The sequence below is a fragment of the Bombina bombina genome, chromosome 3 (assembly GCF_027579735.1).
Source record: "Bombina bombina isolate aBomBom1 chromosome 3, aBomBom1.pri, whole genome shotgun sequence".
NCBI lineage: Eukaryota > Metazoa > Chordata > Amphibia > Anura > Bombinatoridae > Bombina > Bombina bombina.
Window position 1 is genome coordinate 1,157,330,418 of NC_069501.1, and position 25,496 is coordinate 1,157,355,913.

The 25,496-nt window shown below is 36.9% G+C and overlaps 1 protein-coding gene across 1 annotated transcript in view; it reads left to right on the forward strand.

Annotated features, from left to right (window-relative positions):
• GUCY1A2 (guanylate cyclase 1 soluble subunit alpha 2) overlaps positions 1–25,496 on the forward strand; it is a 561,623-nt gene that overhangs the window by 273,899 nt on the left and 262,228 nt on the right. Inside the window, exon 4 of the mRNA XM_053708566.1 lies at positions 17,408–18,129. Within this exon, the coding sequence (XP_053564541.1) occupies positions 17,408–18,129 (722 nt within the window). The remainder of the gene's footprint in view (positions 1–17,407; positions 18,130–25,496) is intronic.

A 25,496-nucleotide genomic window follows, 5' to 3' on the forward strand; every position in this document is an offset into this window, starting at 1 on the left:
ATGGGTACACCTCACTTACGAGACCCAATGAAGGCCAAAGCGATCATCTGGGGTTGCTATGTTCCTTGTTCAGAGAGGAATTGCCTGGTATTTTGGCGCCGGACTGACCGTAATAGGCGGATCAGACTGATATACTACAGGAAAGTTCTACTCTGTGAAAAGCATTACTGGGCTAAAAAGCTGCAACCAGGTGGTAAATCGCCATAGAACAGGCTAACAATGATATTAAACCAGTTGTTCGTTCCTGTGAGTACACTTCTCTCTATTTATTTAGAAGGACAACTACCACTGCAACACTCCACCGATCTGGGCCTTATGACAGAGTGGCCTGATGGAAGCCTTTCTCAGTGCAAGACACATAAAAACCTGGTTGGAATTTGCAACAAAACACCTAAAGGACTCTAAGACTGTGAGAAACAAGATGTTCTCATCTGATGAAACAAAGATTTAACTCAATTCCAAGCAACATTTCTGGAGGAAACCATGCACCACTCATTACCTCAATACCATCCAAACGGTGAAGCAAGGTGGTGGTTGCATCATTCTGTGGGTGTGTTTTTCAGTGTCAAGGATGAGGGAAATACAGAGATATACTTAATGGAAACCTGGTCCAGAGTGCTCAGGACCTCAGACTGGGCTGAAGAGTCACCTTCAAACCGGGCAGTAACCCTAAGCACACAGCCAAGACAGAGCAAGAGTTGCTTAAGAACAACTGTGTGAATGTCCTTGAGTGGCCCAGCCAGAGCCTGGACTTGTACCCAATCGAACATCTCTGCAGAACCCTGAAACTGGCTTTCCATTGACGGTCCCCATGCAACCTGAAAGAGCTTGAGAAGATCTACAGGGAAGAGTGACAGAAAATTACCCAAAACAGATGTTCAAAGCTTGTTGCATCATACCCAAAAAAACTTGAAGCTGTAATCGCTGCCAAAGTTGCTTTATCCAAGTACTTAGTTAAGTGTTTGAATACTCATGTCAATATAATATTTCAGCTTTTTAATAAATTTGCAAAGTTATCATTTTGTTTTGTATTATGGGGTATGGAGTGTAAAAAATAATAATAATAATTTAAACCATTTTAGCATAAGACTGCAACATAACAAAATATATAAAAAAATGAAGGGGGCTGAATACTTTCTGAATGCACTGTAGCTACAGCAAAAGTAAAAAGATACACATACTCCCAATACTTTTCCTAGGTGTATCCCAGGACTGCTGTATAATGCAAATTTTAGCAATTTATTTTGTATGCTGAACATTTGCAGTGATTCATTTATTTTGTGTGTGTGTATATGTCTGTGTGAGTATATGTGTGTGTATATGTGTGCATGTATATGTGTGTGTGTGTGTGTATGTTTTGTATATATGGTTGTGTATATACTACCCACACAAAGTAACAAGGGCACTATTCTGGCAAACTTCCCACCAATTCAAATTTGTCTTTGGATGCTCTTTATTTCAGCATCTCTATTCAGTTTCTCCTGTGAGAAGTGGTGCTAGCATTAATTTACACACACATTGGCAAACAAATGGGATTAAGGATCCCTGAAAGAATAATGCACTAATAGCACTCTGTGCCCAGACTATTGGTAGGGGCAAAAAAAGAATTTTAAAATTTAACTTTTATTATTTATTTAAAATATGGGTAAACACACACATTTAAAATTGTAGTTTAACCTTGGTAGCTGTATCTCAAGAGCACTATTATCAATTAATCTGGCCTTTAAACCATTATTATTTTCTAGTCTCTTCAGTGTAAATGGTACTATTGATCTCGGTTGCTCTATGCCTTGGTAAGTGTGATTTTGCTGAGTTCACACCTTACCCGGACAGTAAATTACTGTGTTATCTGGTCTCTAGGGTGTCAGTATAGTAGAGTGGATATATGTGCTTTTATTTGAATACTTCTGGCTGACGTCACTTGTTACCAAACATAATATAATATGCTTCCCGGATTATTGGACTGTAGAATATGATTTAAGGTATAATTCTGGTTGTGATTCAATATTAATAAAGCCTATCTCCAACCTAGGTTGTGGTTGCTTTAAGGGATATGCGCTATTATAATCAGTGTTCTGGGGTAATCATGCAGTTCTGCACAACTGTCCTTATTTTGTCATAGACTCCTGTGATTTTAAATCACTCGTAACATCTGTTGCTGCGTTTACTATACCCTCATTCGTATGCACATCATCCTGTATTTATGTTACTTGAACCACTTCATTTATTATTTGTTCTACATTCAGTAGTTGCAGTTCTCTTATTGGCTGTATATATCGTTCTTTTATGTAATCGTGTGTTTTGCATATACGTTCTTTATTTGTTATCTTAACTTTGTTTTTGAGCCCCCTCAAGCATTTGCCTTTAAATGTGTTTTGCGTTCATTAGATATGCGCACCATTCATTTTCTTGTTTTTTGATAACTATCGATCTGGATCTATGATATCTCTTGTGTGATCGATATAATTCTATCTCTTTATTTGGCAAGTATGTTCTATTATGTGATCGATATAATTCTATCTCTTTATTTGGCAAGTATGTTCTATTTGGGTTGACTCTTAATCAATTTCAATGTTAAGATAAAATGGAACATTGAAATGTGATTTGAATAGTATTACTAAGTGATCTGTTTTGGTATCCACAGAAAAACCGATACTGTTCTTAGTCTTGTAACTGTGATTCTATATTAAGTTACAACGTATCATGCACTCAATTCATACACACCTCATTCGTTTTTCTTACATACTGAATTATAAAATATATATACAGCTGTCTATATTTCCATAAGCATATATATTTAAGTATTGTTGAGCTTTTTTATTTTTTATTTTTTATTTTTCCTGTTTGGTTTATATCAAGTGGTTTCAGTCGAGTTTGTCACTCTTTATATCCACAGTTTGTCTATCTCTGTATGGAATTGAAGCTGTGTGATTTATATCAAGTGGTTTCAGTCTAGTTTGTCACTCTTTATATTCACAGTTTGTCTATCTCTGTATAGAATTGAAGCTACGAGCTATATATTTATACTTTCTTTCTATATAATTAAATCTCTAGCTCGCTTCAATTAGTTGTGACAAACTGTGCTGTTTGTTATCGTAATCGTCAGCACATTGTTTATCAGGCTGAGTCTTTATGCTTGGCTCCTATATCCCATCACAGTTCTCCACTATTTACCGCTATTGCCGTCAAACATTATTAAGTATTATTATCTAAGTACACTTAGCTAGGTTAAACTTTTTTAAAAAACATAACAATTGAGGGACCCCATTATCCCACACAACCCCCCTGACGCGTTTCGCCTGTTTAGGCTTTATCAAAGGCGGCGGGCCGCCGTGGTTTAACCTATTTATACGCATTTGAGCCGGATATCCCGCCCCTACTGCTTTCTGATTGGTTGTATTGTCATGGTTACAGCCAATCGGGACTCGATTAGTTCCGTGAATATTTCTGAAGTTTTTAAGGAGGACTGCATCATTTCTCCTCCGTATTATTAAGGTGGATTATTATGTCCAGTTACCTGATATTTCACTCTATTACTGATATATTCTCATAATGTACATTAAGCGGAGAGTGAGATTTTCTGCATCATTTTTCCTCCGTACTGTTGAGGTGGATTATTATATTCAATTACCTGAAATTTTTATGTTTTTGATGTATATTACAGTATTGGCATTGAACAGAAAGTAAGATTTTCCTTCATATGTGAGGTTGAGGTTTGCCTTTAGGGAAAATAGGAATCAAATGCTCTTGCTTATGGTTGATATATTTTATCATTTGTAGTTTGTGATATACTTTTTTAAAAACTGTTGCTTGGTTCTAAAACCATGTGTGTACAATCCTGTGATATGATTATGTGTCAATGTGATATGATTTTATATCAATATTTGGTGTTTATATAAAAATGTGGTGGTGCTCATTTTGCCTAAAGATATTCTTTTGTGCTTATATACAAATGCGCTTTAGTCTCAGAGTGTGTGAAGAAGTGTTTCATTCAAAGGGAAGTGTTGAGTGATGAAAAATGAAAACTTTAAATTATATTGTGATTTAATCTAAGTCCTATTAAAGTTCTATAGTCAATGAAAAAATAAAAACTCTATAAATTCGTGATAATTTTGGAAGGAATATATTTGAGAAACTTCATAATTTATTGCGTAGTTCTGAAGAGGTTCGAATTGCTTTTATTTGTTTTGTAATTCCTTAAGAAAAACTCACTATTGTCAAATATTTACTCTTATAATTTCTCATATATTTGTACCTATTTGCATAGTTCATTTGTTTGTCTACTTAAATTTGCAATTTTAGGATTATCTGTTCTTTTTCTTGATCTTCCTAGGGATCCTTGCTTCAAATGACCCCCATTTTTAATCCTAACTCCAGAACTATTGTATTATCATATATATCTTGATTTTGTATGTCCATATACATTGGTGTTAGTAGTTTTCTCAATTCATATCTAATTCTCTACTATTATGTTAATAGCACTTACTTGACATTTTAAAAGAAGGGGGGGTGTTGCAAACTATAAGTGCTTGTGAAATTGAAACCATTTCCCTATTTCTACAATGTGAATGTGTCATTTGATTTTAGTGCTCCTGATATGTGTTCGAATGGTCCTTATTATGTGAATAGTTACTGGTGCTAATCAACTCTTATTTAACCTATTCTTAAATTCCCACTACAAGTTCCTATTTCGACTTCCCTATCATTGTAGTCATTTTTTGTTGTCAATGTCATGTCTCCTTTATTTACATCTTTCTTGTTATTCTAATGTTTATAAAAACACATAATAGTTGTTATTTTCATTTATACCATTGGGGTGTACTGTGTTTAGTAAATATATCCATTTACTCTCTGCTTTTAATAGGGATTTCTCAAGGTCTCCCCCTCTGATTCCTAGTTTTATCTGTTCTATTCCCCAACATTGTAAATTTCTGGTATCTGAATTGTGTTTATGTAGAAAATGGAACGCCACACTTGTTATGGTTTTACCATCCTCCACATCTTTCTTGGCATTTCTGATATTTCTTAAATGTTCCATTAATCTCACTCTCAACATACGTGTGGTCATGCCCACATAGTACAAGTGGCACGAGCATTGTAGTACATAGATCACCCCTTGTGTATTGCAACTGATATAGTTGTTTATACGGTGAGTGAAACCAAATCTGTCGGTGATCGTACTTGTCTTCTTGATGTAATGACATGTAGAACAAGTGCCACACTTGAAGGACCCAGGGGTAAATGATGTCATAGTTTTTTTCTTTGTATAATGACTCCTAGTTAACAAGTCTTTCATATTTCTTGATCGTCTATATCCTATCTCTGGTTTTTCTCCTAGATGGGCTTTTAATATTGGATCAGAAGTTAAAACGTGCCAGTGTTTATTAATGACATTTTTGATTTGAGTCATTTGTGAAGAGTATGTTAAAATCAATCTGGTTTTGTTGTCCTGTTTTTTACACTTTTTTGTTAGTAGTTCTTTTCGATTAGTTCTCATAGCTTTATTTTTTGCCTTTTTTATGCTTGTCTTACTGTATCCTCTCTTGATTAACCTTTCCTCCAGTTCTTTTGCTCGGATTTTAAATGTGCTCAGGTCTGTGCAGTTTCTTCTAGTTCTCAAAAATTCACCAGTTGGCAATCCCCGTATTGTTCCTGGTGCGTGGGCACTTGCTTTATGCAACAAGCTATTGGTTGCCGTTTTCTTCCTGAAGAGGTCAGTTGTTACTCTTCCATCTTCCTCTTTTTTGATTTTTAAATCAAGGAATGCAATTTCTGTTTGACTTGCTTCAGTGGTTAGCTTAATATTTAAGTCATTCGAATTCAGTATATTTAAGAATTCGAGTAAGATATCATATGGCCCTTCCCATATAAACAGAATATCATCTATAAATCTGAGCCATAGAGGTATATACTCTGTGTACTTCGAGTTGTTCTCCGTGAAAACGTATTCAGCCTCCCACCATCCCATAAACAGATTTGCATATGTGGGGGCACATGCTGTCCCCATCGCAGTCCCCCGAGTTTGTAAGTAAAAATTATTATCAAAGGTGAAAAAGTTGTATTGTAAGACAAATTTTAACAGGTTTATAACAAATTGATTGTGATTCTCATTCTCTTCAGATTTTTGGTTTAGAAAATATCTTACTGCATGAATTCCTTTGTCATGGTCAATAGAGGTGTATAACGCCTCCACGTCTGAAGTCACAAGCCATGTGTTTTTCTCAATGTGTACACTGTCTAGTTTTTGCAGAACCTCCATCGTATCCTGTACGTATGAAGGTAACTCATGCACAAAGGATCGTAATCTATAATCGATATACTGGCTCGCTTTTTCTGTAAGGCATCCTATGCCAGACAAGATAGGTCTTCCAGGAGGGCTTACTAAGTTCTTGTGAACTTTTGGGATAAGATATAGCGTGGCAACTTTTGGATTTTGTACATTTAGGAATGTTCTTTCTTTAGGTGTGATGATAGCGTTCTGATATGCTTTATGGATCATAGAATTGTATATCTGATGGTATCCATTAATTGGGTTAAATAATAATTTTGAATAGCATCTTTTGTCATTCAGTTGCTTGTTTACTTCACGTAGATACATGTTCAATGGCCATATCACGATGTTGCCTCCTTTATCGGAGTTGCGAATCACCACATCTTCCCAGCTTTGAATTTCCCTTAGTGCCATTCTTTCCTTATATGATAAATTTTGCATTTTAGGGTCAAGTTTTAATTCAGTGATTTCCTGACATACCAGGTTATTAAAGACCTGTATTTGAGCTGCATGAATGCTTTTGGGTATATAGTTAGATTTATTCTTCATTTTTGTTCTCCATCTGTGTTCAGATGGATTAGTATTTTCTTCCAATAGGTCTTCTAGATCTTTCAGACTGTCTAATTCTTCTCTGCTCCATCCTTCTGTGGGGGGTTCATTATTGAAATGCTTTTTTAATGCTATTTTCCTCAAAAATAGCTGAATATCCTTAATTATTTCAAATTTATTGGCATCCTGGGATGGGCAAAAGGATAAACCCTTAGATAAAATGGAGATATGCTCTTTATTTAACGATTTTTGTGATAAATTAATTACTCTCATTGCTTCGTCCCCATGTTGGAGAAGGGGCTCGGCGCTCTCTGGGGTCTCCTGGGTTCTCTCCAGTTCTTGTGTCCTGCTCCTTTGTGGTTGTAATCTCTGGTTCTTCTTTTGTTTGAACCTCCCTCCCCTTCTGATTGGCCTCCCCCTTCTCCCTGTTCTAAAAAAGTCTGTTTCCTTTTGTTTCTGGTATTAATTCTTGTATTTGGGGTGATAGTAGACGTACTTGGTGTTTCTTCATTTGCTGATTCAGCTTCATCTCCATCTGTATCCGAAATGTCACTCTGGACTATGTTGACTTTTGGATTTTTATTTGGATTTTTATAAAATCCCCTCTGTCTCCATCTGTATACTTTCTGGTTAGAGAAATCCTGGATGTCCCTATTGAGTTTTCCAATTTTCGTGTTTTTAAGTTCTTCTTCATAATTATCCAGCTCTTTCTGATATAATTTGTACAATTTCTCAAAATTTGAGTTACTTTCAAATTTCTTTAAAACATCATTTTGTTCTTGTATAATTGTCTCAAATCTATCATATTCCAGTTGATCATGTTTTATTAGGATCTTCATCAATTTTGTTGAGCATTCACTTAGTGCTTCCTCCCATTCAGTAGTTAATGATGGTTCTTTAAATTGGAATGCAGGAAACAGCTGAATTCTTAAACCTCTTGGAATTAAGTTTTTTTCTATGTACTTCTCAAAAAAATGTTTGTTCCACCAAGATTTATCTTGTTTGAACATGGTCTTATGAATTTCTTTAAGTGCACCTTCCAATGTGTTACTCCCTGTATTTCCACTAGGGGTAACATTGTTAATATCAAAGACTTCATTGAAGTCTGCTGTTCTTTTCAGTTGTCTTGCTTTCCTATCTTGGTCCCAATTGTAACTCATTTTGTGTTTTTTGTATTATTTAATATATGTTTTAGTCTGTGTGCTCCTTGTTTGGAAAACCTGTTTTAACAGGTGTTGAGACTGTATACTACCCACACAAAGTAACAAGGGCACTATTCTGGCAAACTTCCCACCAATTCAAATTTGTCTTTGGATGCTCTTTATTTCAGCATCTCTATTCAGTTTCTCCTGTGAGAAGTGGTGCTAGCATTAATTTACACACACATTGGCAAACAAATGGGATTAAGGATCCCTGAAAGAATAATGCACTAATAGCACTCTGTGCCCAGACTATTGGTAGGGGCAAAAAAAGAATTTTAAAATTTAACTTTTATTATTTATTTAAAATATGGGTAAACACACACATTTAAAATTGTAGTTTAACCTTGGTAGCTGTATCTCAAGAGCACTATTATCAATTAATCTGGCCTTTAAACCATTATTATTTTCTAGTCTCTTCAGTGTAAATGGTACTATTGATCTCGGTTGCTCTATGCCTTGGTAAGTGTGATTTTGCTGAGTTCACACCTTACCCGGACAGTAAATTACTGTGTTATCTGGTCTCTAGGGTGTCAGTATAGTAGAGTGGATATATGTGCTTTTATTTGAATACTTCTGGCTGACGTCACTTGTTACCAAACATAATATAATATGCTTCCCGGATTATTGGACTGTAGAATATGATTTAAGGTATAATTCTGGTTGTGATTCAATATTAATAAAGCCTATCTCCAACCTAGGTTGTGGTTGCTTTAAGGGATATGCGCTATTATAATCAGTGTTCTGGGGTAATCATGCAGTTCTGCACAACTGTCCTTATTTTGTCATAGACTCCTGTGATTTTAAATCACTCGTAACAATAGGAATCAAATGCTCTTGCTTATGGTTGATATATTTTATCATTTGTAGTTTGTGATATACTTTTTTAAAAACTGTTGCTTGGTTCTAAAACCATGTGTGTACAATCCTGTGATATGATTATGTGTCAATGTGATATGATTTTATATCAATATTTGGTGTTTATATAAAAATGTGGTGGTGCTCATTTTGCCTAAAGATATTCTTTTGTGCTTATATACAAATGCGCTTTAGTCTCAGAGTGTGTGAAGAAGTGTTTCATTCAAAGGGAAGTGTTGAGTGATGAAAAATGAAAACTTTAAATTATATTGTGATTTAATCTAAGTCCTATTAAAGTTCTATAGTCAATGAAAAAATAAAAACTCTATAAATTCGTGATAGTTATCAAAAAACAAGAAAATGAATGGTGCGCATATCTAATGAACGCAAAACACATTTAAAGGCAAATGCTTGAGGGGGCTCAAAAACAAAGTTAAGATAACAAATAAAGAACGTATATGCAAAACACACGATTACATAAAAGAACGATATATACAGCCAATAAGAGAACTGCAACTACTGAATGTAGAACAAATAATAAATGAAGTGGTTCAAGTAACATAAATACAGGATGATGTGCATACGAATGAGGGTATAGTAAACGCAGCAACAGATGTTACGAGTGATTTAAAATCACAGGAGTCTATGACAAAATAAGGACAGTTGTGCAGAACTGCATGATTACCCCAGAACACTGATTATAATAGCGCATATCCCTTAAAGCAACCACAACCTAGGTTGGAGATAGGCTTTATTAATATTGAATCACAACCAGAATTATACCTTAAATCATATTCTACAGTCCAATAATCCGGGAAGCATATTATATTATGTTTGGTAACAAGTGACGTCAGCCAGAAGTATTCAAATAAAAGCACATATATCCACTCTACTATACTGACACCCTAGAGACCAGATAACACAGTAATTTACTGTCCGGGTAAGGTGTGAACTCAGCAAAATCACACTTACCAAGGCATAGAGCAACCGAGATCAATAGTACCATTTACACTGAAGAGACTAGAAAATAATAATGGTTTAAAGGCCAGATTAATTGATAATAGTGCTCTTGAGATACAGCTACCAAGGTTAAACTACAATTTTAAATGTGTGTGTTTACCCATATTTTAAATAAATAATAAAAGTTAAATTTTAAAATTCTTTTTTTGCCCCTACCAATAGTCTGGGCACAGAGTGCTATTAGTGCATTATTCTTTCAGGGATCCTTAATCCCATTTGTTTGCCAATATGGTTGTGTATATGTCTGTGTATACTAAACTAAAGACTTTAATGTAGAATTGCAATAAAATTATTTCTTATGTTCAAGATCATATCTTTCTATTATTTATTATAGAAAATGGGGAATGTTAAATAGGTATATGTTAATGTTCTAACACTGACTATTAAAATCAATTCACAATCTGTGGTCTGCCTCATCATGGCCAGTCTCGTATTCTCTCAACAGAGAAAAAGAGATTTTGATGGCAGATCTAGGCTTAATTGATTATCTGGATATATTCAAGAATTACCTAGACACTTTTGGAATTCCTATATTTATCACCTCTATTTGAACTCTATTCCATGAGGCCAGTGCGGATCAGGTCCAACAGACATCGCTGAATGCGGAGAGCGACCAACCGGCCGGCAGCAGGGAGGTGTCAATCAACCCGATCATACTCGATCGGGTTGAATTGTGGCGATTCCTGTCCGCCTCATCAGAGCAGGCGGACAGGGTTATGGATCAGCAGTCTTTAGACCGCTGCTCCATAACTTGTGTTTCTGGCGAGTCTGAAGACTCGCCAGAAACACGTTCCCTCAAGCTCCATCCGGAGCTTGCTAAATTGGCCTCCATGAATCATCACCCTCATCATCAGAAACGGAAGTTAAAGGGACAGTTTACTCAAAAAATGTCTCCCCTTTACCTGCTGGAGTGTATTAAATTGTTTACAAGTATTTCCATTACCTTATAGTGGCATTTGAAATAGTTTATGTAGCCTGTGGTATCCCCACCCATCCTAAAAGTTTTGGCCTTGAGGTCATGCTGTGTTATCACAGCCAGTAGAAGAAATTACACTCCCAGTGGGTTATAGAAGAGATAAGGTAATACAATTAAAATTTTCCATTGTTTTCTCCAAGTTATGGACAGATAAAAGATAAAGAAGCATGTATATGTACACAATGTGATAAATCTGATTATACCTACAAGCTCAACCCATTTTATTAGGTTGTGTTTTCAAAACACAAAACCAGCTAATTCATATACACAAATGAACCTTAAAAACCAAATCTCATACAGTTTATACTCTGCAGCTGGTAAAAAGTAATTAGTAAAAGTAATTAGAAACACATTAAGGGAAAAACAATTTTACAGTATACTGTCCCTTTAAGAAGCAGCGGTCGTAAGACCGCTGCTCCTTAACTTCTCTGCCACCTTTTAGGTGGCAGACTGAAACCATCCCAATCAGATCGGGATAATTGACAGCCCCTGCTCGCGAATTATTGGCCGCAAATGAGCAGGGGGCGGCGTTGCACAAGTATTTCACCAAATGTTGACTGCAAAGAGTTATTATATATATATATATATATATATATATATATATATACTGTATATTCATGTATATATATACAATTTAAAGCCCTTTTCACTCAAATATCTTGGAACATGAAAAATAATTTTATTTAATAATGTGTTTTACTGTGAATTTACTTATTTTACATCCCAATGTTCTTTATATAGGGGAAACCAATCTTTGTATTTTTAATTAATATTTTTATTCATATATATATATTTACCTATACCTATCTCTATTCATAAAGGGCTAAACTATGAGTGGAGTGCAAAATTGAGTTTTTGCAAGTGTGATATTTGCGCGCCACTCAGTAATACCGGTACATGCAAATATGCGCTGGTATTACAAGTAAAGTCAATGTGAACACAATGCATGAAAGCTTTGCACTCACAAAAGTTTGCTTCCATAGTGCCGTTAATTTGCTAACACCACACATCCCCTCACTTTAACCCCTAGTAACTGCTTACTGCAGTTATTTTATTTTATAAAAAAAAGATGATCATATTTTTATATTTAAAGATGAACTGTACACTTTATTTTGTGGGGGAAATGGGGGACATTTTTCAATAACCAGAGATCTGATCTCTGGTTAAAGAATTCAAGTGCAAAGTGCGAGTTTGCGGTAGCATTAACCAGCCACTTATAATGGCTGGTTATTTAACGTGCGCTTATGTTAGAACTGTAAAACGTTTCTTTGTGTACCTGAAGCACCGAGTTTTATTTTCCTGTTACCCATGTTTACTGCCTCATAGTTCCACATACTTTTACTCTTCACCTGCAAATAAAGAGAAGTATAGCCAATTTTTATATTCACTTGATTTCATTATATAGCAATATATTCAAAATGCAACTGCATAAGCAAATTCACACACGCTGCATAATAATATCGAAAAGGTGGCATATATATATATATATATATATATATATAGTATCTATTAATGCACTTGAACTTAAATACATTTCTGAGGTGATTTTTACAAAACCCAAGTGAGAAATGTATTTCCCATGCTTGATTACGTATTATTTGTGAGCTATTATACAATTACCCACACAGCTTGCACAATCTCTTTGCGCTTTGTATCCGTATTGTTTTTATGTTCAAATCAATTGGAATAGCGGTTCTGTAAATGATGATGCCATTATCTCTGCCCCTTCACGGCCTTCAATTTTGTATGAAAAGGAAATTAGATTTTGTGAAATGTTGTAAAGAACCAATTTTAATAAGTCAAGTGAAAAATACGTTGGCCTCATAACTATCCCTTGATTGCTTTATTTTATATATTATTTTTTTTGGTCCAATTTGCCATTAGGTGTTAATCTGTTTAAAACAGGTTTTTTGTTCAAATGTCCGGAAGCTCTCTAAATAAGCAGTTTGAACCACTTCAAACAAAACAGCTCTATAGATATTGTTTGATGTTATCATATGGCCTACTGAATATGTATAATGCAGACTGCAACATAAAAACTTTGATTCCTCCCCTCAGGAAATAAATATTTAAACTGTTGGATAGAAATTAAATAAATTACTGGAAAATGTGTTTTTTTTTCAATATGATGTTTGTGATTTTTTTTTTTTTTTAAAGCAAGGCCAATAGATAAAACTAACAATGATTTATTAGACAGATCTTTTTATGTGCGATATCTTGCGCAAAACAGCAAGCGTTTTGCAAATTAGAGTATGCCTTTTGAACTTTGAAGAGAGAATTGCAAAGATAAAAGATAAGATAAAGCAGATCTAAAGTTTGATCACATTAATATTATTGTTCCGACAAATATGTAATGCTTTCTTTGTTTGATCTAGTGGAACGTTAGGGAACATAATTTCTTCTATCAATATCAATATTTGTAATACTTTGAATACTTTTGAATACTGGATGAGATAAAAATGAAAAGTACAGATCGCCATATTGAGTTTGAGTGGAAAAAAAAGTTATTTGTAGAGACTTCTTTTTCAATGGTTTTGATTTTTTTTTTTTTTTAGATTTTAAAATATCAGTGCCTAGAGTTGATAATGTTTTCAATTGGTTCTATAGAAATACTTAATTTTGATGCAGATTACGAAGGTGGCAGCTGCATATTCTTATTATTCATTATTTATAAAGTGCCAACAGAGTGGGCATGTCCAGGCAGTGATGGCGCTCAGTCGCATCTTCAGAGGCTCCTGCTCCGCCGGATTATGGATTTAGGATTTGTTTCACCTCTAAACCTTTTATACATATATGTTGCTCTTCCCCTACTAACATTTACTTAAACCAGTTTGCATATAATTTTTATTATATACAACTTTACAGGTCATTGTGACTTTCTTATCATAATTGCAATGATGGCTAGGTGTGACCCTTTTCTAATGCAAACACAGGCTTTGCTCATAACATCATTATTTATATATTCTCATGCTACTCTTCAAGTATTTCATTTACAATATCAGTTGCTATTTTATTAATTCTCCAAAAGTGACCATTGCAAATGCTAGTTTACCTCCTCTAGATTATTTCTGTTTTGTTAGGTCCAAGAGTGACCTTATGGGGCATATTTATCAAGCTCCATATGGAGCTTGATGCCCCGTGTTTCTGGCGAGCCTTCAGACTCGCCGGAAACACGTTATGAAGCAGCGGTCTAAAGACTGCTGCTCGATAATCTGTCCTCCTGCTCTGAGGCTGCGGACAGACATCGCTAGAAATCAACCCAATCGAATATGATCAGGTGGATTGACACCCCCTGCTAGCAGCTGATTGGCCGCGAATCTGCAGGAGGCAGTATTGCACCAGCAGTTCACAAGAACTGCTGGTGCAATGATAAATGCCGAGAGCGTACATGATCCGTAATATCGGATGATATCCGCTTGCACAATGGTAATTCGGCCCCTATGTGACAAATGAGGAAACTACTAAACAAAACAATACAAAATAGAGGTTTGAGATGCTTACCCATTGTAAATCATTATATTGTTTTTGCTGTTAAAATTAAACTTTAATCATTCATGTTTAATGGTATTCCATATATATGTTGTATCATTCGCACAACCTCAATAAAAAATTATTAAATAAAAAAAAAAGTGCCAGCAGATTCTGCAGTGCTGTCCATGGGTACAAAGATAAAAGTATCTTTGAGAGGTGAATGGATCCAAGAGAGGGCAGTGTCACAGAGCCCAAGAGAGCTGAGAGTCTGTAGGAGGAGGGGATGGTCAACGGTGTCAAAAGCAGCAGAAAGGTCAAGTAACATAAGAATAGAGTAGTGGCCATTGTTTTTAGCAGAAAGAAGATCGTTAGTAACCTTGATGAGGGCAGTCGAAGTTGAGTGTTGGGTGACGGGAGCTAGATTGCAAGGGGTCCAGCAATGAGTTGGAGGCCAGGAAGTGGGTTAGGAAATTGAAAACTAGTTTTCCAGGACTTTGGAAGCTAGCGGTAGCAGTGATATAGTGCAGTAGTTTGCTGGATAATTGGGGTAGAGTTTTTGAGGATGGGGGTGACCTTTGCATGTTTGAAGGAAGATTGGAATTAACTGGTAGACTTGGATAGGTTGAACAAGTGAATAAGTTGGGGTGAGGGTGGAAGACAGAAAATGTATTAGATGTGAAGGGATAGGGCCAAGTGGGCAGGTAGTGAGGTGTGAGGAAGACAATAATGAACCCACTTAATTTTCAGTGGTTGGGGGAGGGCGCAGAGATTTGCAGAGGGGGTTACCGAGGGTTGAGATGGAAGATTGCAGGCTTGTGTTGGTATGTTGCTTCGGATGGTAAACGTTTTGTTGAAAATAGTAGTCTGCCAGGTCTTGAGCACTAAAGGCAGATGAAGGGGATGGTGCAGGTGGGTAGAGGAGAGAGTTGATAATGGAGAAGAGTAGTTTAGGGTTTGAGGAGTGAATAAATATAAAATAAGAGAAGTAGGTTTGCTTGGTTAAGTGAAGGACAGAGGTGTAAGAATAAAGAATGAACTTATAGTGGATGAAATCAGTTTCAGAGCACGATTTCCTTCAAATACACTCAGCAGTGCGGGAGCATTTCTGCAAGTAGCGTGTTTCCTGAGAGTGCCAGGGCTATAGCTGATGACGTGGGGTTTTGAGTACTTGGGGAGCAGCAAAAGTGTAAATTATAGAGGAGAGAGTATTGTTATAGTGGGTTGCAGCAAGGTCAGAGTAGGATATCGTGAAGTGTGGGGGAGGAGTTTTTGAATAAAGTTGGAAAGTTGGAGAGGATCCACAGTGTGCAGATTTTTACAGTTGCATGGGCGAGAACTAGGTTTAGCCTGTACATTAAGATTATAGTTGAGCAGATGGTGGTCTGAGATGGGAAATGGGTGACAGGTGGCATCAGAGAGAGAGAGAATATCAGATCGATAGAGTGTCCATTGCAATAAATTGGGAATAGGGTGGAATGTGGTAAAATAAAACATCAGCATATACATATATATTTATATTTGCTGCCATTATTGTGCTACTTACCCCCTTCACTGGCGCTGAAGTTCTGATGCCGTCTCTGAAGGCATCTGAACGAGGCTCCCATAGGAGCCTATGGAAGTGTGCTTTTGTGAGTGCAATGTTTCCCAGCCATGCAAACGTGAAGTTTGTTCACATTGCTAAAAACTTGTAATACCAGCGCACATTATCATTCGCTGCTATTACACAGAGGAGCTCAAATATCGCTTTCATAAAAGCAATTTATAGCTCTCCACTTGTAATCCGGCCCTAAATGTATGCATGTGCAAACAATATAAGGGGATACATAGGGCTCTGTTTATTAAGGATTTAACCCTCAATCCACCCGTGTCTGTGCGTCAAAACTAGCATATGTTTAGCTTTTAGATTTGTCAAGGTATGTACCCTTTTCAAAACAAAGTTTTTTCCTTGTGCCCGTATAAGTGAAATCCGATTAAAGGGACAGTCTAGTCAAAATAAAACTTTTATGATTCAGATAAGGAAGTAGATTTATTATGCAGTGCATGCTGCATTCTACGCCCATCATTTCAGGCTCACCTGAAACAGAGGTTAAGAGGCAGCGGTCGTAAGACTGCTGCTCCTTAACTTCTCCTCCACTTTTAGGTGGCAGACTAAAATGATACCGATTCGATCGGAAAGATTGAAACCGCCTGCTAGCTGCTGATTGGCAGCGAGTGAGCAGGAGGGGGCATTGCACAAGCAATTCAGAAGAAATCATTGTGTAATGTTAAATGCGACAGTGTATGCTGTCAGCATTTAGCAAGGTCGAGCGGACATAATTCGCTACAGTGAAGGCATGTAATTTTAAACAACTTTCCAATTTACTTTTATCATCAAATTTGCTTTGTTCTCTTGGTATTCTTAATTGAAAGCTAACTTAGGTAGGCTCATATGCTAATTTCTAGGCCCTTGAAGGACGCCTCTTATCTGAATGCATTTGATAGGTTTTCACAGCTAGAGGGCATTAGTTCATATGTGCCATATAGATACCACGTTTTGTAACTACTTCTTTGCCCCAAATTCCTACAAACCATAATGCCCTTTTTGAATAAAAAAAACAGGAAAGATCAGTGTTACTGTGAATAATGCACACCATGATAAAAACTGTAGGTCCTGCCCCTTCATTGGAGCTACTATTCCCATCATGCCATGAATGATTCAGAATATGATGACAGTAGCCACAGTGCACTGTTTCATTTGTATTATGGGCAATCAAGTGCTTAGATTACTACTTCTTGGTTAACCCTGCCATAAATGAAACAGTTGTGCTGGGGCAGCCAAGGGCTTAAATTACTGCTGAAAATATGTGTTCATTCATTTGATACAATAGAATTCAGGGTTACTGAGATCTGCATTAGTAAATACTGACAAGCCTCCATATGCATAAAAGTGTTAAAATTAGATTATTCAGCACACAAGCATGATTGCATTCCTTGCCTCTTTAAAAATATATATTACGGTTACATTTAAAAAAAAAATGTTATGAATAGAACCTGGTTAATAAAATGGAATATATATTGTTTCAGGTGTAAAATTTGAAGAATTACAAGAAAGATTTGGAGAAGAATTCTTCAGTATCTGTTTTGAGGAGAATGAAAGAGTCCTTCGAGCTGTGGGTGGCACCTTGCTTGACTTCTTTAATGGGTTTGATGCTTTGTTGGAACATATTAGGACTTCAATTGGAAGACAGGTATCCCTTGAATCCCCTTCTTTCTTATGCAAGGAGCTCGCTGATGGATCTCTTATGCTCACCTGCTTCCATCTTCACCATATAGTAGCGTTTGCTATGCTTGGAATGATAAGGGCTGCAGGAAGAAAGATATACCAGTTGAAAGTTGAAGTGGAACAAGTGAAAAACGTAAATGAAAAGCTTTGCTCTGAAATAATAAGCCACAGTAATTGCAATTGTCTTACCTTTATAATAAAAGAATGTGACAACGCCAATATCACAAAACCTCTACTTAGATCCTCCCAAGTTCCTTCTGACTTGAGAATTAGCATCAATACATTTTGTAGAGCTTTTCCATTTCACTTGATGTTTGACCCAAGTATGCTGATTCTTCAGCTTGGGGAAGGACTTAGGAAGCTAATAAAATGTGAAGTTCACAAAACGATGAGGTTCTATGACAGTTTTGAAATAGTATCACCGAAAATCAGCTGTACTTTTGAGCAAGTTCTTTTGAGACTGTCAACCCCTTTTGTCATACGGAATAAACTTGACACGTCTGGATTAGAAAATAAAGATAAGGTAAGATTTCTAAGATTTTACTGGGGAACGTGTATTGATAGAATATATCATTTAAATCAAGGAAAATTATATAAAACATGAAAAGTTGTAGGTGAAACACTATTCTAGCAGTAATATAATTGGAAAGTAATATAAATGTTTATAAAAGTGCATTAATTATTAGTAGTATTACAATTATTATTGTTATTTTTATTTGTAAAGTTGCTCCTGATTTAACAGCACTTAAAGGGAAATGAAACCCAAAATTTTTCTATCATGGTTCAGATAGAGAATACAATGTTAAAGGGACACTGTACCCAAAAATTTAATTTCGTGATTCAGATTGAGCATGAAATTTTATGCAAATTTCTAATTTACTCCTATTATTACATTTTCTTCATTCTCTTGGTATCTTTATTTGAAATGCAAGAATGTAAGTTTAGATGCCAACCCATTTTTGGTGAACAACCTGGGTTGTCCTTGCTGATTGGTGGATAAATTCATCCACCAATAAAAAAGTGCTGTCCAGAGTACTGAAACAAAAAAAAAAAGCTTAGATGCCTTCTTTTTCAAAAAATGATAGCAAGAGAAGGAAGAAAAATTGATAATAGGAGTAAATTAGAAAGTTGCTTAAAATTGCATGCTTTTTCTGAATTACAAATGAACAAATTTGGGTTCAGTGTCCCTTTAAACAACTTTATAATTCACTTCTATTAATTAATCTGTTTCATTCTCTTGGAATCATTTATTGTGGGAGCAGCAATACACTGCTGGTTTCAAACTGAACACATGGGGGAGCCAATCACAATCGATATATATATATATATATATATATATATATATGCAGCCACCAATCAACAGCTAGAAACTACGTTCTCTGCTGCTCCTGAGCTTGCCTAGATAAACCTTTCTGCGAAGGATAACAAGAGAAGGAAGCAAATTAAATAATAGATGTAAACTGGAAAGTCGTTTAAAATTGTATTCTCTATCTGAATCATGAAAGAACATTTTTGGGTTTCATGTCCCTTTAATACTATTGTATCTATGTGTTTGTGTCTGATTAGCTCCGTAAAGAACATTATTTATTTAAAGGGCCATTAAGCTTAAAATCATGTCATGACTCACATGAAAGAGCATCATTTAAACATGTTAAAATATATATTTTTTATGGAAAAAATATTAAAGCTATTTTAATTGATTTTGAAACCAAAAAAGTGTCTGCTGGTGAAAAAGATGTGGGGGCTGAATTATCATTGTGCGAGCGTACGCTCTCTGCATTTATCATTGCACCAGCAGTTCTTGTGAACTGCTGGTGCAATCCCGCCCCCTGCAGATTCGCGGCCACTAGCAAGGGGTGCCAATCAACCAGATCATATTCGATCGGGTTGATTTCTGGCGATGTCAGTCTGCCGCCTCAGAGAAGGCGGACAGGTTATGGAGCAGCAGTCTTTAGACCGCTGCTTCATAACTTGTGTTTCCGGTGAGCCTGAAGGCTGTCGGCATTTAACATTGCACAAGCAGTTCTAGTGAACTGCTTGTGCAATGCCGCCCCCTGCAGATTCACGGCCAGTCGGCTGCTAGCAGGGGGTGTCAATCAGCCTGATCGTATGAAATCGGGCAGATTGATGTCTGCAGCCTCAAAGGCGGTGGACCAGTTAAGGAGCAGCGGTCTGAAGGCTGCGAATATGCAGGGGCAATGATAAATGCAGAGAGTGTATGCTGACGGCATTTATCGATGTGCAGTGGACATGATCCGCTATATTGGATCATGTCCACTCGCACAATCATAAATATGCCGCAAAATCTTGTGTTGATGTATCTCTTTTTCAGGTTGGAATTGCCTGTTATTTGGAGGTTGAACTTTCCTATTACTCAATATCAGACATATACTACTAGAAAGGCACATTCTGGGCAAAAGCAGGCGGCTAATGGGTTGGTGATTAAGCACTAAACAAACTATTACACTTTTGTTGAGTGTTCCTCTGTCTTTTGTAGGAATATATATTTATGATATATGGATAAATTGACTCTCAGATTGAAATAAACATTCATATGACTTGTAACAAAATATGCTTTTCAAAATAATTTAAAGCAATAGAGAATGTTTCATTAAAGAGACATAATACTCATATGCTAAATCACTTGAAACTGATGTAGTGTAACTGTAAAAAACTGACAGGAAAAAATCACCTGAGCATCTCTATGTAAAAAAGGAAGATATTTTACCTCACCATTTCCTCAGCTCAGCAGAGTAAGTCCTGTGTAAAAAGTTCTACTTCAGCTGCTGTCCAGCTACAGGTAAAAAAAAATTGATTTGCTGCTTAAAGTCCTTTACAGAGGGGTGTGAATACTTAGGACATTTTAAGGTAAAATATCTTCCTTTTTTACATAGAGATGTTCAGGTGATATTTTCTAGTATTAATGTAACTACCTCTTTTTTGTATACTTCGCTACTATGCAAAATATGTCAGAAGAGATATACAGTAATTATTTTGACTAAATTGAACACTTGCTCTTGCTTTGGACAGTTTATAATTCTCTGTATTATTTCATTGTTTCATGTTATGCTACAGAGATCAATCTTCCCTTGACTGGATAAAAGCTTTGAGAGCGTTAATAGCTTAAGCCAATGGATGAGTATAATGACTGAAGGTTTTCACTTTAGAGTCAAATTAAACTGAAAATTATTCAAATATAAGGTTTAACCTTTAAAAAAGCAATTTTTGTCCAATTACTTCCAAATCAGATGCACTTGACAAGATAAAAAGATGTTTTAATAGAATGGGACATAGCTTTGTAATTGCGCTAAATGATAAGCACACAGAAAGGAATATGTAGCTATTGCACAAAAATGAAACATATTTAAGTCTTGTGCCATTAATACGGAAGAAAGGCCTAAACATAACCTCAAATATTGTAAAATAATATCCTGGGACAGGATCCTTTTAGAAGGACATAGGTACTGAATAGTCTTAAGTGATATCATGAGTTGAATGACAAGTACATACAGTGGATGGTAAATAGTCATAGGGGCCTATTTATCAAAGTGTTAATTGAAAATACGCTGGAATTCCGCATTGTATTTGTCGCGAGATTGATCCTCTGTAGTAGCGTCAAGATCAGCAAATGTTAAACTTTGTGACCTCGCCGCCTGGATGTCTGGACTTCAGAAACTGTAAGTGGATCATCGGGGGTTAGTGTTAGGTTTTTGTTAAAAAAATTTGGGTGGGTTTTTTTTTTTAGATTAGGGTTTGGGCTTTTCTTAAAAGAGTTAAATTCTCTTTTCAGGGCAGAAAAAGAGCTGAATGCTCTTTTAAGGGCAATGCCCATACAAATGCCCTTTTCAGGGCAATGGGTAGCTTAGGTTTTTGTTAGAGTTAGTTTTTTATTTTGGGGAATTGGTTGGGTGGTGTGTTTTACTGTTGGGGGGGCCTTGTATTTTTTTTTTAGGTAAAAGAGCTGATTTCTTTAGGGCAATGCCCTACAAAAGGCCCTTTTATATTGGTAGTTTATCGTAGGCTAGGTTTTTTTTATTTGGGGGGGCTATTAGATTAGGTGTAATTATTTTATTTTGGAAAATTTTGTAATTTAGTGTTTGCTATTTTTGGTAATTTAGTATTTTTATATAATTTGTAATTTAGTATTTTTTTGTAATTGTAGATTTAATTCTTTTTTTAGTAGTCTTATTTTTTTTTAATGTGTAATTTATTTAATTGGTAGTTATTTTAATTTTAGTATAATAGTAATGTTAGTTTAATTTATAGTTTAAACTTAGGTTTTTTTAATTTCCCAGGTACGTTTTTATTTATTTTAAGATAGTGATCTTGTAATTTTAATTTAAAGTTAGCGGATTGTTAGGTTTAGGGGTTAATATATTTATTATAGTGGTGGCAGATTAGGGGTTAAAAAAATTATTTTGGTGGCGGCGATGTCGGGAGCAGCAGATTAGGGGTGTTTAGCTGTGGGTTTATGTTAGAGTGTTAGGTTTCAACGTAACGTTTCCCCATAGACATCAATGGGGTTGCGTTATGGAGCTTTTCATTCCGCGATTCCGCGATCGCAGGTGTTTTTTTCTAACACTCCCCATTGATGTCTATGGGGAAAGCGTGCATGAGGACATCAAAGCAGCGCTTGGATTTTGTGCGGTATGGAGCTTTTGCCCATATCGCACGCACAAGGTGACTGGCAGTGCTATCAAGGGTGAAATAACGCAACTTTTTTGTGTTCGTTTCGCACCCTCTATAGCGCAAAACTTGTAATCTAGGTGAGTACCTTTAAATAAAAAAATAAAAAAAAGTAGCTGAAAAATTAAAAAAACTTAACCTTACCTTTAAAAATAAAAAAACTTAACCTTACCTTTTAAACTAACAAACTTTCCATTACTAACATTACTTGAAAGAAAAAATTAACATTACTTAAAAAAAAATACCAAAAAAATAAATAAAAAACCCTACCATTACAAAAAATAATAAAAAATTACCAAACATAAAAAAAGAGTTACGCCAATTTTAAAACCCAACTTAAGAAAAACTCACCCCAAAATAAAAACCTTTACTAACACTAAACTACAGAAAGAGCCCTTAAAAGGGCCTTTTGTATGGCATTGCCGTAATGTGTTAGCTCTTAAACCTCTAGAATTAACCTCCCAACTCCCCCAGAAAATGTACCCTTTTCTGGGCATTGCCTTTAAAGGGCATTTAGCTCTATTGCTGTCTAGTAAAACAAACTAACCCTAATCTAAAAAAAAAGCACTAAAAAAAACTAACATTAAACCCCAAAGATGGTACTCACCAAAGATAAATCCAAATGACGGCACTCCATCTTCATCCCGACGGTGATCCAACTTCTTCATCCATCTTCTTATCTTCATCCCGGGAGCAATATTCTTAACTTCTTCCGATCTTGATTTATCTTCTTATCTTCCGTCCCTGATCTCCTCTTCATGTGGTATCAGCCGCACACTGAATTTTGAATGTAAGGTGCCCTCGTTTATATAGGTGTATTCTTGCATTTCTATTGGCTGATTTTCATTTTCAAATTCAAATCAGCCAATAGAATGAAAGCTTTTTCTATTGGCTGATTTGAATATGAAGTTGTAAGTCAGCCAATAGGAATGCAAAGTATGGTGTGAGGGACCGCCTGGTACCCCAAATGTGTACCTCCATCAGAACACTTCCCTTGTCCTGGACATCCCTTTATCCAGAGCAATAGCTCCTGGTATCTCCCTTTGACCGGAGTCTAAAGTTATGTAGGGGAACAGAACTTAGACAACACTCAGTTTTGTGAACACAAAAATGAACACTTTATTTAAAAGCAGCACACATATTTATACACCCTGGCTTCAGGTTACAGAGGGCATTGGTTAAACAGTAAAGCAAACATATGAACAATACATCAAACCTCTAACAATTGTCTATTTATAGTTAAAACAGATTAGCATATCAAGTTAATTAACTGGGGAAGAACGTTTACTCAGACAATCTGATGTTGGCCAGTCTAGTTAACATAATCACACAAAAACACAATCAGTTTACCCAGACAGACTACTGAGACACAATCAGGTCTGAAACGTAAATAAAATACATCTTATTATAGAATATAAGAACAGCTCTTATTAGCTATTAAGTCCTTTATGCCCACTTAGTTTGGTTTATAGAATCACAATTGCTCCCACAAGGTGCACTCACACCCTGTACCCATCCTGTATTTATGGATACAGGGTGACATGGACATAAGACAGTGTTATGAACGTACATGGGGTGTCCAGCATATAATATTTCACATTTCCATGCAGTCTCTGGGTATCCTTAAGTCCATGTACCTCCAGCCCAAAGAATGTTCCATAACAGGCCCTTAGATCTTGCTGACTCACATCACATATCTCCCCCTTCGGAAGGAGACTAACACAGGAGGAGACCCCAGACGGGTTGACTTCGAAGTTAGTCCGTAGATCCATTCCCCCAAAGCCCGTATCCACACATTACCCCAAACAAATTGTCCCAAATAGAGCATCACTCACCCGGCCGACCACTGCCTCTCTCATAGAACATACCCGCTGCTGGGGAGAAGTGCTGACTGTCATTGGAGTCTTTTCAGTCACTGGAGAGAAGACAGGGTGGCTGGGCTCACTCCAACATGCTGTTGCGGATCTGGGCCATATGCCCAGCATCCCTGGAGGATACAGGTGGAGACTGTAGTCCCATCCACTTGTACTGGATAGGATTCTGCCATTGTTTGCAAAGAGTGACCGACATCTCTTGGTCCCAATGTCAGCTCCTCGGCTGGGATTGCTGCATGCTCCTCCGGTCCCTCTGCCAGCGTGAGGGTCTCATTCCGGTTTACTGGGGTGCCGGTTAGGAGTGGGCAGAGGCCAACAACACTCTGCCCTGTAGCCTGCTCTTCTGTTGGGTAATCCGCATCTGACACCTCAGAGGAAAAGTCAATTAGATCCACAATCTCTGGGTCCAGCTGGGGAGATAACAGGGTGACTAGGGTCCCCATGCTAGGGGGTTGGGGGTCTGTGCCGACTTCCCCGTATCCCTTCACTCCACGAGTGGAGACCACTGTCTCATCCACACCTTTGGACCAACATCTGTGGATATGAAGTCCACTAGATCTGCTGCCTCTGAAGTAATTAAAGGACCACTTGCCAGCAGTTCTAGGTAATTCACCTCAAGGTACCATTCCTTATAGATAAGCCATGTCAAGTCAGGCTCTAAGGCAAGTGCTTCCGATGGCTGTAAAAGCTCCTGCCTCTTGCTTTGAATGTCCCAGAATCGATATTCCTCGGGACTACCAAAGTCAACTTTCTCCTCAAATGCTTCCCATAATAAGCCAGGGCCACCAAAATCATCACCTTCCGGGGAATAGTGCGTTTCTGCCCTCGACTGCCACCTGTCTGCAAACCAATATAACGCTCTGTACCGATCCTCGAGCTCGACCTCTCTTTGCACCAGACACTTCAGTTCAGCTATCCCCTCACCTGTGGGTTGTCCTCTCAGTAAGCAGAGCCGCAAGTTCACCTGGTCCCCGAAGCACTGTTCTGGGGAGGGCAGGACTTTGCCTATGCAGCCATACCAATTCTCCAGTGCATCTTCCCACATATCTAGCCAAATCAGGGCTCTCCATTCCAGGCACATCTCCTCTGGAACTGGCCCTCCTAAAACAGCAAGGGCGACTTTGACTTGTCGCTCAAAGTCCCATATGGGATCTTCCCATTTAGAGGTATCTGATCCCAGCATCTCAGCTGTCTGAATATTCCGATACCTGGTGATCTGCTTCACCACCTCAGCGTTCGTTACCCAGACTGCTGCTTCGGATGGGTTGGCTCCATAGATTGACAACCTTCTCCGCACTCTGCTGTGGAATTTTTCCTCTGCATCGTCTAT